Source organism: Chrysochloris asiatica, unplaced genomic scaffold (assembly GCF_000296735.1).
Source record: "Chrysochloris asiatica unplaced genomic scaffold, ChrAsi1.0 scaffold00008, whole genome shotgun sequence".
Lineage (NCBI taxonomy): Eukaryota > Metazoa > Chordata > Mammalia > Afrosoricida > Chrysochloridae > Chrysochloris > Chrysochloris asiatica.
Genome location: NW_006408526.1, coordinates 29090922 through 29109855, shown reverse-complemented (window position 1 = coordinate 29109855; position 18934 = coordinate 29090922). Strand labels below are relative to the sequence as shown.

At 38.9% G+C, this 18934-nt stretch overlaps 1 protein-coding gene and 1 pseudogene across 1 annotated transcript in view; one reads left to right on the top strand and one right to left on the bottom strand.

Moving 5' to 3' along the window:
* The window catches only part of SIK3 (SIK family kinase 3), a 301942-nt gene that overhangs the window by 164948 nt on the left and 118060 nt on the right, over nt 1-18934 (top strand). Inside the window, exons 2-3 of the mRNA XM_006833851.1 lie at nt 4487-4603; nt 15459-15522. Coding sequence (XP_006833914.1) covers nt 4562-4603; nt 15459-15522 — 106 coding nt within the window. The 5' untranslated portion in view covers nt 4487-4561. The remainder of the gene's footprint in view (nt 1-4486; nt 4604-15458; nt 15523-18934) is intronic.
* Nucleotides 5106-5700, bottom strand: LOC102822620 (annotated as a pseudogene).

The window sequence follows — 18934 nt, the reverse complement described above, 5'->3', positions numbered from 1 at the left end:
TCTCTTCTAACATCCATTTTTTATCTTTTCCTTCTTTCTTGTCTTCTTAATGACTTTTTGCTTTCTTCATGTATGATGTTCTTGATGCCATCCCACAACTCTTCTGGTCTTTGGTCTTATCCTTGCCAAAGAATGCCTGAGGTTTAAGATTTTGTTAAACTTAACAACAGCAACAGTATTTGTAATTAATGTGTATTATGTGTTTACCATGTTCCAGGCATTATGTTAGCAGGTTGCATGCATTTATTTAATCCCCGATAGCTCTTTTATTTTTTTCCTCTAACTTTTTATTGTGAATTGAGTGAGGGTTTACAGAGCAGATCATCAGTTGTACATTGAACAAGCCACGCACTTGCATTCATCTCAGTGATTGCAATCTCTTCAGTGTAACATCACTTAACCTGTTCCTCCATGTGTTTCTTCTTTCCTTACCTCCTTCTTTCTCAACCCTTCTGAACTCTGTCTTTGGGCAAATGCTACCCTTGTGGTCTAGAATGATTGATTGTTCGGTGGTATGCATACCTCACTAGTACTGTTGTTTCTCCTATATACCTGTCTGTTGCTTGGGTGAACACTGAACCCCAGGGGTGACTGAGTTCAGTTCTAGACCTGAAGGGTGACTAAGAGCCATAGTCTTGGGGTTCCACCAGTCTCTGTCTGACCAGTAAACCTAGTATTTTTATGACTTAGAGTTTAATTCCACATTTTCTCCCACTCTATCCAGAACCTTCTAATGTTATCCTTTTCAGAGTAGTTGGTGGTGGTAACCAGGCACCATCGTGTTCTTTTGGTCTCAGGGTCATGGAGATGATGTTCAGGTAGTCCATTAGGCTAATTGTTCCTATGTAACTTTAATTTTCATCCGTCTTCTTTGCTCCAGTCAGGGAAAGACCAGAAGTTGCACCTTAACAAAGCATTTAAGGTCCCAGTTGCTACTCACCAAAGTAGGATGTAGGACATTGTCTTTGTGGCCAGTTGACCATGGTGTCCTGCAAGTCTAAGGCCCTGAGCTACTAGGCCCAGTGACTCATTCCCTCAAAATATTTGGTTATGTCTTAGAAATTTTGATAACTTTGCTCCCTGTATGCTCTACCACATTCATGGATATATTTACAGCAAAGATAAACACGTATGGACAAATGTCATCTGTCCAACCTATCTCTCTCTATATTTGTGGATATTACTCCCAGTCTTCTTCCTGCATCATTGTTGTGCCTGAGTGTCTATCCATGCATCCACATGTAGATCACCATTGTTACATTTGCTGTAAGATCTTAGTAACCAATTTTGTTCTCATTAGGTTTGGTTTTCTCTTTACCTTTATGAAGATCCTCAGAATGCAAATGAAATGCAGGGTGAGTCAGGGATGCCACAGTGTGAATCAGGGATGCCACAATTTATGACTCCCCCATTATAATGTGACTTAGTCCTCTTTTGGGGTATAAAAATGGACAAAAGACCTCTACATAGCCCACCCAGTGGACCTGATTCTGACTTACAGCAACCCTTTTGAACAGAGTAGAAACACCCCATACGGTTTCCATGACAAGAATTGTTAGGCAGCAGACTGCCCTATTGCTCCTTCACAGCAGCTACTGGGCTCAAACTGCTGACCTTTCTGCTTAACCCACTTCATCACCAGGGCTCCTTCTACCCCACCCCCAGTCTCCTTAAATGACTTTGTATATGCCATCTATTTGTAGCACATGGGAGGTACGAATCTTTGGACACAAAAATTGGGGCCCTTATTTTTAAGATTAATAAATCTTAGTGGAGCTTCCCAGTCCTGTGCACATCATGGCACACACACACACAAATGATAATGTTTTCCTTGGTGTAAACAAATGAGGCCGCTCCTCGCTGGAGGTGATCCAGTGCCACCTACACACCGTTCTGGGTTACACCTATAACCCCTTTCTGGCACATCAGTTGGGATGCTGTTCTATAGGAGCACACATCCGCGTGTTTCTAAGCTTGTTGGTTACATGAAGTACTCTGTAAACCACAATCTACTATTCATATGTCAGGCTTTATTGATAATTACAATTGAGAAACAGGACACTTTGACCCATGATGTATTTTCTTTTGGGAGCTGTTCTGATAGAAGCAAGAGCTGATGCCAGACTCATAGCCAGAGTTAAGTTTCTGGGAGTGACCTGGCTCAGTCATGAGGAAAAGTAGAAATGCTAGTAATGGTCCAAGGTCATATGACTCAAAACCGTTTATAGGAGAGCAAACTGAGGTGAGATTTGTTAATGATTCAACTATTTCTCCTCATAAAATTTTCTGTCTACCTTTCTGCCTATTGCAATCTTCCCATTCTCAAATTCTGCTTCCTTCCCCCCATCCTTTGTTCTACCGTTGTATTTTATGTTGCTGGGAGTTGACACCCGACTCGTGCTGACTCATGCACAGTGGGAAGAAATGCTTTTTTTTCCTGGTCCTGTGCCATACCCATGATTGGTTAGGGATTGGACTGTTTTGATCCCTAAGGTTTTCATTGGCTAGGATTTTTGGAAGTGAATAATCACCAGGCATTTTTCCTATACTGTCTTTAGTCTGGAAGCTCCACTGAAACCTCTTCAGCATCCTAGCAACACGTAAGCTGGGTGACGGCTGTATATGAGGTGTGTTGGTCAGAAATAGAAGTCAAGCAGGTCTCTTGCATGGAAGGCAAGAATCTTAGCCACTGAACCACCTGTGCCTGTTTACACCTTATACAGAGCTGTGTTGATTGTTCTTCTGGCACTCTATTAAGGTTATCTGGTTCATACATCTCTTTTCTGTACAAGATTGTCACCTCCTTGAAGATAAGGCTGTGTTTGATTATTCCTTGTAGCTTAAGAGCTACTACACCCAACTCCTTCCATCACATTCATTATTAAAACAAAACAAACCCAAAACAGCGAAACCCATTGCCACAGAGTCAATTCTGGCTCCTAGTGACTGCCTAGGATAGAAAAGAACGGCCCCACAGGGTTTCCAAGGCTGTACTCTTTACAGGAGCACATTGCCACAGCTTTCTCGCACGGAACAGCTAGTGGCTTTGAACCACAGAACTTTTGGTTTGCAGCTGAATGTTCTACCAGTGTTTTTTTTAAAAATCAAGCTGAGATTTGTCTCCCTGTGATTTTTTTCCCAATAGTCCACATCCTAACTTCTGAAACAACTCTAAACAAAGTTGCTTTTGTGCTGACCTTTCATACACTTGATTTGCCTGTCATCTGTAGTTTCATGCAGTATTTCTCTGGGTTAAACACTTTTAATGTTAAAATCTTGCTTCCTTGGTTTTTCTTATTTGTTTTTGTCCCTTACTACGTTTACCTTTTCCTTTCTTCTCCAGTGTATAGAGTCCTAGGATTTTAAGACTCGGAAGGAATTAGAGTATGCCTGTGAAGAGCCCTAGTAGTGCAGTGGTTAAGTGCTCAGCTGTCACCTGATCAGTTTGGAGGTGTGAAACTTACCAGCTGCTGTGCTTAGTGGGATACAGACTTACAGCCTTGGGAACCTGTGGGGCCATTCTAGTCTGTCCTATAGGGTGGCTATGAGTTGGAGTTGACTCAGTTGCCATGAGTTTGGTTTGGTTTGGTTTACAGTTTTCCCAGTTGAGACCCTTTGACGGAATTCTTTTATCTGACTAATGTGTATGGCATACATACTGACTTGGTAATTGAAGCTGAGATAAGAGATATTTTGGGGGCTAACACAAATGTTCACAGTATTAGTTTAGAGTGAGATTTAAAAAAAAAAGCCTTTGTCTTTCATTTTGCTTTAAAATATATATGTGGTGTTGAATATCTAATAATATTCGGTTGGATAAAAGAGAAAAAAAAAATGTGTTTTATGCTGAAGCACTGCATCTAGAATACAGGAAAATCTTTAGATTTTTATAGCTCTGTTGTTAGGAATTTGGCTCTAGAACACTAAGTTACCTGGGTTTCAGCACTGGATTTGCCACATGCTAGCTGTACATTACTTAATCTTGGATAAATTACTTAAAAAAAAAAAAAAAAGTGCCTCAGTTTCCTTATTTGTACAACAGAATTAGTAATAATAGGGGGTTGTTGTGAAGTTTAAAGGATTCATAATTTGGTGCATAGCAAACATACAGACTGTGTTAACTGCCTCAGTCACTGCCCCCACCAACACAGAGATACCATTCCTACACTGTGGCATGCGGTCCTCCCGACTGTAACTACAGTAATGGAGTAATGAAGTGCTTTCTTACGGGATTTTACTATATGAGCAATTGTAAGACCTGGCAGCAGACCCTTAAGCTTTTAGAATCTGTTCCTTTGAAACCCACTCGCTAGGAATTCATGTCATATCTCTTTAAAAGAGTGATTTCACTGTCTTCATTGACATTCTACAAATGAGTACTTGCAGTTTGTATTTTGTGGACTCGAATGTTTTGGAATGGGTTTCGTTTCCTTAGTAAAGAGGTTTTAATAATGCATCAGAGTAACGGTTCTTCGTCTGTTGTCAGGTCGCTATCAAGATCATAGATAAGACCCAGCTGGATGAAGAAAACCTGAAGAAGATTTTCCGGGAAGTTCAAATTATGAAGATGCTTTGCCACCCCCACATCATCAGGCTCTACCAGGTAAGAGCACTCCAGATGGTCAGTTGTTATCTATGGCAGCTGCCCTTGAGAAATATTTTCTTACATATTCAGCCTATTGTCCCCGCCCCCTTCTGTTCCCCAACTCAGTACTTAGTATTCTTATGTTCTCCTTGGTTACTTAGTAATAAGAGACTTTGAAACTTGCTCTTGAATGTCAAGTTGATAATGGATGAAATGATGAAATAAAAGAGCTGAACAGAAGATTTCAAAGGATGACTAGGGAAGACAAATTAGAAGTATTACGATGAAATGTACAAAGACTTGCAGGTAGAAAACCAAAAGGGAGGAACGCATTTGACATTTCTCATTCTTAACTAGCTAAAGAAAAATGAAACTTTGAGTTGCAAAAGTGAAGGATTCATTTTAGGAACAAAGTATTGAACGATGTAGGAAGCATCAAAAGAAAATGGAAAGTCTAGGTTCAAATGACTTCATAATTTTATTTTTTTGCTTTTACTTTTATTTGCATTTTATTTTAAGCTTAATTTATTCCCAATCCATAAATTTTTGTTTCTTCAGTTTCTTCTGGGATCTCTTTTTCTTCTGTGCCAACCTCCTCTTCTGGTTTAGGAACAGTTTGTTCCTCTTCAGTGAGGATCACCTCAGTGTGGCAGGGGGGCTCATGTGGGGGTTGATCCGACCGTGAGCTCTGTCATTTTGCCAGTGCATTTTGGAGGGGCTTTGTTGACCTGGATATGCTCAATTTCCAGAGAATCCACATCTAAACCCTTAAATTCAGCATTGTTCGCTACATTTTTAAGTATGTGCAGCTTAAATTCAACACTCTTTTTGAGCCACCGACCCTGTGTCCACCCCACTGTTTGGCCTGGGCACACCTACCAATGCCACCATTGTTACGTCGAAATGATCACTTTTGCAAAGTGACATCGTCGCTATGGGTCAGAACCGACTCGACGGCACTTAACAACATGTATATATATATATATACATACATATATATATATATATATATATATATATATACTCTCATGGGTGTTCTTAAAATGGACCTGGAGATTTGAACCTGATTTGTGTGATTTTGCGGGGTTTTCTGGGTCAAGTGAGTAGCGAACCATTTTGTGAGATTACTGCAGGCCACTTAGGGAAGATCTGAACTGACTTTTGACATAGGTGCCAAAGAATATCTGAAAAGTAGTTTAGTTGAGGTGGTAAAACATGTCTGCCTTGAGCATTTTGCTCTTTGAAGTACTACCTATAAAAAGGAGTTCTGGTGTGGTGCTGTGGGCTAATGTGCTGGATTTCAAAATCAGTTTGAACTGCAAGGTTGGCGGTTCACCAGTTGCTCCTTGGAAACCCTATACAAGATCACTGTGGGTTGGAACCAGCTTGATGGCACTTAACAACAATAATGGGATCAGATGGACCTCAACTCAAAAGATTAGATACTGTGAAATTATGTCAACGAGGAAGGAACAGCTCAAAAGAGGGGGGTGAGAATGACTACACACAAAGAATATAGTCAGTGTTACTAAATGGTACATATAGAAACTAATGAATTGGTGTATATTCTCAACAACAACAATAACAACAAAATAAATACCATTTTGAAAACATATGAAAGAAGGAAAAAACCATAAATGTGTGTAGTTAGAAAATAATGAAAAACCTGTATGATAAGCAAGCAACAAAATAATGGAAAGTATTTACTATAAAGCAGAAATTAACATGAGAAGGAAAAAAAGCTACAGTGAAATACCATCTTACTTCCATTAAGGTGGCTAAGATTCAGAAAGTAGAAAATATCAAATGTTGGTGAGGATGTGGAGAAACTGGAACCCTTCTCCATTGCAGGTGTAAATGCAAAATGGTACAACTGTTGTGGAGAACACTTTGACTATTCCTGAAAAAGCTAGATGCAGAGCTACAGTGTTGTTGAGTCGTTTCTGACTCAGTGACCCTGTATAGGGTTTGCGAGGAGTCACTGGTGAGTTTGAACTGCTGACCTTGTGGTTCAAAGCAATGTTGCGGTCCAGTGTATTATCCAGGGCCACACCAGGACTCTAGAACTACAGTTGTTGTTGTTGTTAGTGCCATCGAGTCGAGTCGATTCTGACTCATAGAGACCCTGTATATGGTTTCCAAGGAGCAGCTGGTGAGCTTGAACCGCTGACCTTGCAGTTCAAACAGCTTTGCAGTCTGGCACATTAACCCACAGTGCCACACCAGGACTCCCGATGACCCACCAAATCTGTTTCTAGGTATATATATTTACCCAAGAGTTGAAAGCACCGACATAAACAGACTCTAGAAACACAAAATGTCCAGGATTGGGTGACTAGATAAACAAAATATGTTGTATACATACAGGGGAATACTACTTAGCCAGTAAGAGAAATTAAGTCTTGATCCATGGTACAATATTGATGTACCTTAAAAACTTTCTATTTAGTGAAATAAGTTAATTACGAACAGACAAATATTATTATATGATCTCTTTTACATGAAATATCAAAAGTGGGCAAATGTACAGAGACTAGAGTTTATTAGTTGTTACCAGGAGCAGGAAGAAGAGAAGGGGGTACCGCTGTTAGGGGAGTAGCAAGTTTCTGTGTATGGAGATGAGAAATTTGACAAGGATTATGGGTAGGGTTGCACAACAGGATCAGTTGTAATTGATATCACTAAATTGTGTACCTGAGAAATGCTGAGTTCAGAGGTGTTCTTTATATTTTTACAACAATAAAAAATTGTATCTAGAATTAAAAAACAAAAAAGATAGGAAAGCCTATAGAGAATCACTGTACCAAAAAAATTGGTTGCCATTCAACCATTTCAGGACGTAGCATGTTATTAAGAACCAATGGTTGGATGGAAGAAATTCAAGTTGCACTGAAGGTACTGGTCAAAAGTAAAATTGTAGGAAATTACAGAGCATCAATGAAATGTCTCAGTAAATGGATTAATTGTGGAAGTGTTCATTCATCTGTGGCAAGAAGTTTGAAAGATGGCAGTGTAGCCAACCAACTGGAGTAGATCCATATTTGTACCGATTCCAGAGCAAAGTAATCTAACAGAAAGTGGAGATTATCAAACAAAATCATTAATATCTTGCAAGAAAATTTTGCTGAAGATAATTAAAGAACCATTGCCAACTGTAGTATATCGACAAGATACTGACACAAATTCAAGCCAGATTCAGAAGAGAACTTGTAACAAGGGGTATTATTGCTGGTATCAGATGTATCTAGGCAGAAAGCATAGAATACTAGAAAGATTTCTGTGTTTCATTGACTATTCAAAGGCATTGGACTGTGTGATCCTCACAAATTATGGATAACATTGCGAAGAATAGGAATTCCAGAACAATCAATCCTGCTCATGTGGAACCTGTACATAGACCAAGAGGTAATCATTGGAACAGAACAAGGAGATAACGTGTGGTTTAAAATCAGGAAAGGATCTGTGTTTGAGTTGTGTTTTTCCCCATATTTATTCAATCTGAATGTGGAGCAAATAATCTAAAAACAGCTAGGCTTCTCTGATTATGTCACCAATTTTACATACAAGGTTCATGTTTTTCCGGTTTGCTTTCTACTTTTAGAGGTTACTTTTTCTTCTGTTTCATTCAGTTTTGAATTGGTTTACTTATGTAAGATGTTACATGATTTGATTTTTAAAGCTATAAACTGACTTTATGGTCCAGTGTATTATCCTGCAGCACACCAGACTCTGAGAAATACAGTAATCTCCCCATTATTTGTAATAATATTGGTATTATTTTGAATTAGTCAATCTTTCTTACTTTCTCATATCAAGGAATTATACTAAGACTACTTGGAAACAAAATTTTCAACATAAAAAAGATAGCAGTATATAAGAATCCGAGATGTTAGGTAAAAACACTTACTACTAACATCAAGTTACTCAGATAACTTGTTCTTTAAAAGTTGGACTTTATTCTTAGTGAGAATTATGTCGGGAAATTATTCAGAAGATGATAAGAACTTTATTTACTTCACAATCTTAAAACAGAACGGGAAACTCAAAAGGAACAGATAATTTGGAAGGTGAAAGTTAGAGATGAATATGTTGTTGTTAAATGCTGTCGAGTCGGTTCTGACCCATAGCAACATACAAGAGAGACAGAGAGAGAGAGAGAGATGAATATAACATTATTTAAATACTGATTTCTGTTGTGAAGATAAAAGATATGCTAAGTGTGGCTTCTTACATCAATCTAGTCCTGCCTCTTTTCTAATGTTAGTAAATTCCTGGGTTTACTTTTCCCCGGAGTTTTTGTTGTTGAGTGACCCTGTATAGGGTTTTCAAGGAGTGGCTAGTGACTTTGAGCCGCCAAGCTTGTGGTTTAAACCGACCTCGTGGTTGAGCGCTTATCCTACAACACCACATCAGGACTCCAGTTTTCCGGAATAGCATTTGATTATTTTGATGATCAAGGGAAAGATGATGTTTAATGGGAGAAATTTGTATTTTACTTGTCTTACTTACCTTCCCAGAAATACATATATTTCATGTCATTGTCAAAATGTTTCGCCTTAATACAAGAAAAGTAAATCTGATGTCTGGAATTTCAAGCTAGCTAGGAGAGGAGGGCTTAGTCTTCCAAAGAGATATTTTTGGAGAGGTGGAGCTTTTGGATGCTTCTCAAATTGCAATGTGTTGTTATCCACAGGCTCTGTCTCTGGATAGGTCCAGTCTTGCTCACTGCTTTCTGCCAGATCAGCCTTCTCTTAACCTACAGTAAAGGGTCACTGGCCCAGGCATGGGATCATGTCTAAGAGTGAGAAGGCACACACAAGGACGAGAAAAGTGTGAATTTTTATAGAAAGAAAGCTTGCTGTGATGTCAGTATGAGTGGTTAAAGTGGTTACAGCTGTAGAACCCTTCTTCATCATCAGGTGCTCACCTAAATAAATGAATTAGGTCAGCCAGAATAGACCTGTTGAAATGTATCAGATGAAATTGTATTGAGCCACACCCACATTCTGCCCCAGCAGCAAACCTGTGAAAGCTTTCTTTGGTTGCCTGAAGACCTATATGTGTAAATGCCTAGGTGTCTACCATTGGCTTCCTTTTTGCTCTCATCAACTGAGTAGACTGATGTGACCTTTCTAAAAAGGGAAATCACCTTTAAATAATTGTAGGGCTTAGGCTGGTGTTTCTCAGGGGGTTAATTTGTAGGTATTGACCTTTTAGCTGAATTCTGCAAGTTTTCCAATCTCATCCAAGACTTCATTGGCCTGTAAGAATTTCCAGCCTTCCAGCTCTGGCTTTGCAGTGTCCTCATTTAAACTTTAATTTTGCTTTCTGGAAGTTGGTATTGTTAATGGAATATTTCGAATTGCCAAAATGAGGGAATTGTAGATTGCTTTTGTGTAGTATTAAGGTAGTTTTCAGGTCATTTGCTGAACTCAGGTTTATAGAGTGAATTAGTGTAGGTAACTGTATATGAAAAAAAAAAAAACAGTCTATAAACTCTTAAAAATATTAATAATAAAATACCTGGCAGCATGACTTTTTTTCCCCTCTAAATACGTGCATATATGTAGTACTCTTTTGTGGTACAGATGAACATATAACAAGAGCACATATAAAAAATACAAAAGGGTAAATATCACCAGCATACAGAGTGTTCAAAAGTAGTACCAGAGCTATACAGCAAGAAAGGGACTTTCTTGTATAAAGGCAACTAAATTGGCAAAGAAGTAAAATTCTTTGTAGGTGATATGATCCTGCACATAGAAAACCACAAAGACTCAGCAAGAAAATTATTGAGTCTAATTGAAAGATTAAGCAAAGTGGCAGAGTACAAGATCAACACACAAAAATTAGTTGTATTCCTATACTAACAGAGAGCTCTGAAAAGGAAATCAGGAAAGTAATGCCATTTACAATGTTGTTGTTAAGTACCACTGAGTTGGTTCGACTCATAGTGACCCTGTATAGGGTTTCCAAGGAGCAGCTGGTGATTTTGAAAAGCCGACCTTGCAGTTCAAACTGACCCTGGATCTAGTACATTATCCCACAGCATCACACAGTTGTTGTTGTTGTTAGGAATTAATCTAACCAAAGAAACAAAAGACCTATACAAAGAAAACTACAAAATACTGAAAGAATCCAAGAAGCCTGCATAAATGGAAGAATAGACCATACTCAGAGATAGACAAATTAACATTGCGCAAATGTTAATACTACATTTGTTAGTTATCCACTGCTGTCTTAACCATCTAGTACTGCTATAACAAATACCACAAGTGGATGGCTTTAACACACATATTGATTGTCTTATAGTTTAGGAGGCTGGAAGTCTGAATTCAGAGTGCTGGCTCTGGAGAAAGGTCCTTAACAGCATCTATAGGCCCAGCAGTCCTTGGAGAGCTCCAGTATCTTGGCATCAGTATTTCTTGGACCTAGGAGCTTCAAAGTCCAAAGGGTGTACCACTCTTCCAGCTCTTCTTTTTTTGGTAGTAGTTCTCTCCTTCGCTGCTCCTTTCTTTCTCTTTTTATTTTTCTGTAAAATGAAAGGTGTTGCAGGCCACACCCCTGAGGAAGCTTTCTTTGAGTTGATTGGCTGCTTATAACAGATCTCATCAAGAAAATGATTACATTGTATTAGATCTCTTGCGGGGGGGATTACTACATCTTAACTGCTAAGCCATTGAGAATTCTGGCCCAATTAGGTTGATACAAAACCTTAACTATCACAGTACCCAAAGTGATCTTCAGATACAATGCAATCCCAATCAAGATTCCAACATGATCCTTTAAAGAGATTATAAAAAACAAACCAAAACCCTTTGTATTGAGAGAAAGGAGACCCTGGATAGCAAAGCACTATTAACTAAAAAAGAAGTACAGGGACTCACATTTCCCCATCTCAAAACCCATTTCACAGCTATGGTCGTCAAAAGAACTTGACACTGGCACAATGGCAGACATAGACCTGTGGAACATCCACATATGGACAGCTAATCATTGACAAAGAGCCAAAACCTAAATGGGGAAGATAGTCTTAAAGAGACAAATAGTGTCGACCAAACTGGAAATCCACATGCAGAAAAATGAAGCAGGCTCCATATCTCACACCATATGCACAAACACACTCAAGGTAGTTAAAAGATCTAGAATGTCAAATCTAGAACTGTAAGGATCATCAGTGAAAAATATAGGGACAAACTTAGGATCCCTAATATATGTCATAAATATTATACTATCAAATATATCTTAAAAGACATAAACAGAAGACAAATTAGATGACTGTGATCTCTTAAAAACTAGACACTTAATGTACATCAAAAGATTTTACAAAAAAAATAAGAGAATCCACAGATTGGAAAAAATAATTGTCAATGACGTATTTTGTTATTGTTGTTAAGTGCCATCGAGTCGGTTCCTACCCATAGCGACCCTGCATAGGGTTTCCAAGGAGTAACTGGTGAGCTTGAACTGCTAACTTTGTTGTCGGTTCCGACCAATAGCTACCCTAGGTACAACAGAACAAAACACCATCTGGTCCTGCGCCATCCTCACAATTGCTGCTATGCTTGAGCCATTCCATCGTGTTGGGAGTGGTCTTCCTCTTTTTCACTGACCCTCCACTTTACCAAGCATGATGTCCTTCTCTAGAGACTGGTCCCTCTTGATAATATGTCCAAAATAGGAGAGATGAAGTCTTGCTATATTGGATTCTAAGGAGCATTTGGTTGTAATTCCCCCAACACAGATTTGCTTGTTCTTCTAGCAGTCCATGGTACCTTTAGAAGCAAATCAGAACAACAGTGAGATACCATTTCCCTTCATCGTTAATAACACAGTTAAAAAACAAACAGAAAATGGCATATTTGTGGAGAGACTGGAACCCAGTCTTAGTGGGGCTGTAAACCACTGTGAAAACAGTATGGACTTCCTCAAAAAGTTAGACATAGAGATTTCCATCTGTTCTAGGTATATATCCTAGAGAAATAAGAAATATACATCCATGTTCATTGCCGCACTATTCACAGTACCAGAAAGATGGAAGCAATGTAAATGCCCAACAGTGGAAGAATGGATAAACAAACATAGTACATATACACAGTGGAATACTATACAGCATTAAAGAATAACAGTTAGTCTGTGAAACACCTTATAACATGGATGAACCTATAAGACATTACGCTGAATGAAATTCGTCAATTGCAAAAGGACAAATACTATCTGAGACAATTGTTGTAAAAAGTCAAGGAAGATTTTCACACTAAAAGAAATATTCTTTGATGTTATCATGGGTGGAACGACAAGGAAGGGTAAATTACTGACTGGATGGTAGACAGCTGTTAACTTGAGTGCAATATACAATAAGAGGGAGGTCAGCAGAGAATGATGGCATCAGGGGAAGCCGCTGAGCATAGTACAGGGTTAAAGACTACAGAAGTAGATACTGTTATATACACAATCCTGCACTAATGGTGATGTACAAGTAGGTGCCTGGATAGACATGCAGGCTTACCAGGTGTGGGAGGGAGAGTGAGAGTAATAACCACAAATGTATATGGTTTGACAGGATATTTGTACATGGATATTGACCTTTGCTGCAAATATATTCATAAATGTGGAGCATATAGGGGGCAAAGTTATGAAAACTCTTTAGGCATATCCAAAACACCTTGAGGGAACGAGTCACTGGGCCTGGGGACTCAGGACCATGGTCTGGGGGACACTAAAGCCAATTGGCATAGTATAGTCCACAAAGACAATGTTCTGTATCCTCATTTGGTGAGTAGCCCCTGGAGTCTTAAACGCTTGTGAGCAGCCATCTAAGGAGCAGGGCAACTATTGGTTTCTCTCTATCTGGAACGAAGAAGAGTGAAGAAAATTGAACACGTAGTCCAAATGGGTTGTTAAGACATACAAACGTTCATTTCTACAGCCCTGAGACCAGAAGAACTAGATGATGCCCAGCTACCATTTCCAGCTGCTTTGAGAAGGATCACATTAGAGGGTCCTGGATACAGTGGGGGAAAATGTGGGACAAAACTCAAAATCACAGAAGAGGTTAGGCTAACTGGCCAGATAGAGATTGGTGGAACCCCTCGAGACATGGCCCTTAGTCACTCTTCAGGTCTGGAAATGCTTTAAAAGGAGAGCAATAACCCTAGAGAAGTAAACACACTTTAGAATAGTCAATCATTTGAGACCCAAGGGCAGCATGTATCCATAAGGGTTAGGGAAAAAGGAGGAATGGAAGCAGGAAACAAAGGGAGACAGTAGGATAAGTGATGTTGCATTGCTGGGGTCACAGTCAATGAGATAAAACAAAATGTGCATGAATTGTTGAAAAGAATGTTGATCAGCTCCATAAACTATCACCCCATTCACAATAAAAAGTTAAAATTTAAAAGAACAAACAAGAACCTAAACTTTTATTGTATTATAAAATTAAATCAGCGTACACTTAATACAATGGAGTATTTACTATGAAGTCATTAAAAAGGTGAGCTAGGTGTATTAATTATAATGCATAATAGTATTATATGTTATTTATGTGTAGAGCTGTGTAACTGGGAAACAAGAAAGAAAGGTAACTGTGAAGTATAGTGAATATCTAGAAATTAATGCATTGTCCAACATGGTAACTCCTAGTCACGTGTGAATATTGAATACCTGAAATGTGGCTAAAGGACCTACAGAATTGAATTTTAATTTTATGTAATTTTAGTTTAAGCAATGAAGCAATTGGTGAACTGATAATATTTTTTAATATACTGGAATAGATAAAATAGATTTTTAGAATTAATTTTACATTTCCCAAACTATTTTAATGTGACTACTAGAACATTTAAATTATGTAAGCAGTTCACGTTATAATTCTTTTAGATGAAACATCTCTAGAAACAGTAAGCTATTAACAGTGTTTTTCTCTGGGTAGTGTGTTGGAAGATGTTGGAAATCTTTGACCTTTTCTTTGTTTCCCTGCACTCAGATATTTACAGTGTTTGCAATGAGCAAATAAATGTTACTTTTAAATTTTGTTTAAAGGAAAAGTGGAAATAGAAGAAAGGGCTGATACACTATAGCTGGGAGAAGGGAAAAAAAAAAACCGGTAATAAAAAACTAGGGACTTTACTGCAACTAATTGAGAAAGAAATAAAGTAATAGGGACCAAGTCAAATTAAAAAAAAAAAAAAACGAGTAATTTATATTTTGATTATTTGAAATGATTTTGTTCCTAAGTTTGAATAAATACGCTTGGCATAGAAAATGTTTCATTTCTTTTGGAACCAGAACATTTAAATGATTTCTTTTAAATTCTTAAGTGATTTCCATTATTTTCCCCATGGATGGTGTGTGTGTTTTGAGGAGGTACATTCTTGAGGTTAATGAGGTAATTGATTTTGAATGGGAACTTTAGTTTGATTCTTAGGTACTTCTTTGCCTCTCAGTTGTATATGAAGTTTGAGAGATTGCACAGGTTTCATGGAATAGCAAAAGGACTCTGACTCTCAAATAGTAACTGTTTACTCCTTTAAAAAACTCAAAGGAATGCATAATGTCCACCTCCCCATCCTTCAGTATCTGTCAGGAGCCCAGATGGTGCAGTTGTAAAGCGCTCAGCTGCTAACTGAAAAGTCAGCAGTTCGAACCCACCTGCCAGTCCATGGGAGAAAGATGTGGCAGTGTGCTGTTGTAAAGATTTACGGTTTTGGAAATCCTGTGGAGTATTTGTGCTCCGTCCTGTTGGGTCACTGTGAGACAGAATATTGGTTATTAACATTGGAAATTACAAAAAAAAAAGGAGTCATTAGTTCCTCTTCTCACGATGTCAGCCTGTCATTTATGGTGCTTCCTGTCACTTTTCCTACCTTTGCTCCAGGTCATGGAGACAGAACGGATGATTTATCTGGTGACAGAATATGCGAGTGGAGGGGAAATATTTGGTAAGTACATTTATTGCATTCTTTAAACATCTAGTGTGCACATTGTGCTAAACTTAAAAGTAAAAATAGCTGTCCAATGCCTGGGTCACTTGAGCAGCTGCCACTTGATGCTGGCCATCAGTGCTGTCATGTTTTATCAACAAAGTCATTTAAAAAATATTTTTATTCCCCTAGGAAGATCTCTTCACCATCTTCATGTTTCTTTTGTAAAGATGTCTCATTTGCTTCCGTCGGGTATTGACAGCTGGGATTAAAGATCTCCCCAGACAAACATCCCTGATGAGTATACTACTGAGGGTCCTTCTATTGACAGATTCTAGTTGAGGTTGCCAAGGGTAACAGCACTCCCACAAATGGGTAGACCTCTGTTGTCTGAGAAGGAGCCATGGAGCAAACAATCTCATCCGGATGCTTTCTGTAAACCTTGTTTAAATAGAACACAGAATTGTACTCCCAGCCGTGCGTTTACAGTTCCCTTGGATGATTCTGGTAAATTTGGAAGTTTTGTCTTCAGTAGCTGTTTTTTCCTCTCACATGTAGCTTGAGCATAACATCAGAAATTGGAAGGAAAATCTATTTCCACGAAATCTGACTTTCTAAGGCAGTAAAAGCTTAGGTTGGAGTTCTGGTGGGGTGCTGTATAGGGTAAGCCCTGGACTGCTAACCACAAGCTCAGAGGTTCAAACCCACCTACTGCTCCTTGGAAACCCTATATGATGGTACTTAACAACAGGGAGTTTTCTTCTATTTTTATGTAAAAAATGTATTGGGTTTTTTTTGTTTTGGTTCAACTTTGGATACCAAGAATGTTTTAAATAATTTTATAGGAAAATAAAACTAGTCACTTTCAAAGTAGAATTATCATGTAAATGACTGTTTTGTTCTGACTGCATGGAGTTTTGGTACATCACACTTTCTCCAGAACTCTTAGTGTGTTTGTAGAGCACTAGTAGTGACGTGGGTATAAGGTGGGCTATAAACCACAAGATCAGAAGTTTGAATCTACCAGCTGCTCCCATAGAGAAAGATGCTCCTATAAAGACTTACAGCCTCCAAACCCAATATTGGGTTGCCATGAATCAAAACTGACTCCATGGCACACAACCACTATTTTGAAGAAATGAAATTTAAAATCAGAATATAGTGTTGAGGAAGATGCTGTTTTAAAGAAATGGAACCAGTGCAGTCCAGTGCTTATCCTACAGTGCCACATCAGGATTCCTTAAAAGGCTTGGAGAAAATAGTAGTGCATTTCAAGAAGATATAATAGGTTTTAAGAATGTATCTTTGTAAGCTAACTACGTGCCCTGGAGGTACTGACTCTATTATTTTCCCATCTATGAGCTCATGTTATACTGCAAGAGACAGTCATAAAAATAAACATATTACTTGGAACAAAACAAAAACAAACAAAACAACCCTCAACAAACCAGTTGCCATTGAGTTGATTGTGACTCATGGTGACTCTATGTGTTACAAGTCTGGGTTTTAAGGCTGTTACCGTTCAGAAGCAAATGGCTAGGTCTTTATTACCAAGTGCCTCTGGGTGGGTTGGAACCTCATACTAATCGATTAGTAACCAAGTGCTTAACCTGTTTATGTCATTTTTGAGCACATAAACGGAAATTGTAAGACTGAATTGTTGAGAGCTGTACTGGAGATGGCAATGTGCATGAATTTTGGAGGGGATCAGGGAAGTCTCCCTGGACACATGACTGTTTATGTAAATATGGTTCATAGGTTTGGTAGAGAACATATGTCACTGGAACAACAGTGCATTACCTGGCCTGACATGCCAGCCATATGTTCTGATTGTTGTTGTTAAGTGCCCTCCTGTTGGTTCTCACTCACAGTGACCCTATAGGGTTTCAAAGGCTGTAAATCTTGGTGGGAGCAGAAAGTCTCATCTTTCTCCTGCAGAACTCAAACCACCCACCTTAGGATTCACAGTCCAGATATTAACTGCCTTAATTCAGACACACATTCACACAAAAGCAAATAAACAAGTTTCATTATCCATCTAGACAACTTTTTATAAGTTCCATTCTGTAAAAAAGCAAAACATGTCCCCAGTTTTTCAGCTGCCTGTTAACTATTTTATCTTTTTGAAGGTAGTGATTGGGAGGATTTTGTTAGGACTGTGTTGTCTTGGTGTTCATGAATCTGTTTAGGAAAAGAGGATTTTTAAAATACAGAAGAATTAACAATCCCATGATCATGTACTCTGTGGGAATGCAGCCTAAATGATGGGGAAATGTCCAGAGTAGTACTTTTGGTCATATTATAATAAAAGATCCAGCTAAGGGTGAATATTTTGTATTACTAAAGAAATCATCATGACTGCACAGGGAAATATGTATCACATAAATGATGCTCTAACAGCATTTGTACAAAGCATGAAAACCAAAACTACTATCGTCAAGTTGGTTCCTGCTCAGAGACTCTTTAGGATTTCTGAGGCAATAAATCTTTACACGAGCAGAAACCCTCATTGTTCTCTCACAGAGCAGCTGGTGAGTTTGAACTGCTGACCCTGTGGTTAGCAGCAATTTGGTGCTTCAGGATAATGCACTGGACCTCAGAGTTGCTTAGAACTGCAAGGTCAGCAGTTCAAACTTACCAGCGGCTCCTTGGAAACTACACAGGGTTGCTAGGAGGAGTTGGAACCAACTCTACGACACGTAACAACAACATCCCACAATGGTGCTACCAGGACTCCTTTAAAAACAACAACAGTGAAATAGGGTCTTAATCAAGAATATAGATACTGTTGTTGTGTTTTGTTGTGTCAATTCCAACTCAGAGACCCTGTGCACAACACAGAACGACACACTGCCCGGTCCTGCGCCATCCTCACAAGTGTTGCTGTATTTGAACCCATTGCTGTTGCCACTTGTCAGTCCATCTTAATGGGGGTCTTCCTTTGTTCTCTGACTCTCCACTTTACCAAGCTTGATGTCCTTCTCCAGGGACTGGTCCCTCCTGATAATATGTCCAAAGTACAAGAGATGAAGTCTTGACATCCTGGCTTTTAATACAGGTATTGTTATTAAATGCTGTCTGGTCACGTCCAACTCACATCGACCCTGTGTAGGGTTTCCAAGGAGCGGTTGGTGTGTTTGAACTGCTGACCTTGTGGTTAGCAGTCCCATGTTTATCTTACAGCACCACACCAGAACTCCACATAGGTATTGTTGTTGTTGAGTGCCGTTGAGTTAGTTCGTCTCATAGGGACACTTTATAGGATTTCCAAAGAGGCTGGTGGGTTTAAATGGCTGACCTTGTGGTTCACAGTCCAGTATTGTTGTTGTTATGAGACTCAGGTGCCATCGAGTCGGAACCAACTCATAGCGACCACATGCACAGCAGAACGAAATCATGTCCGATCCTGGGCCAACTTCACTACTGCTGC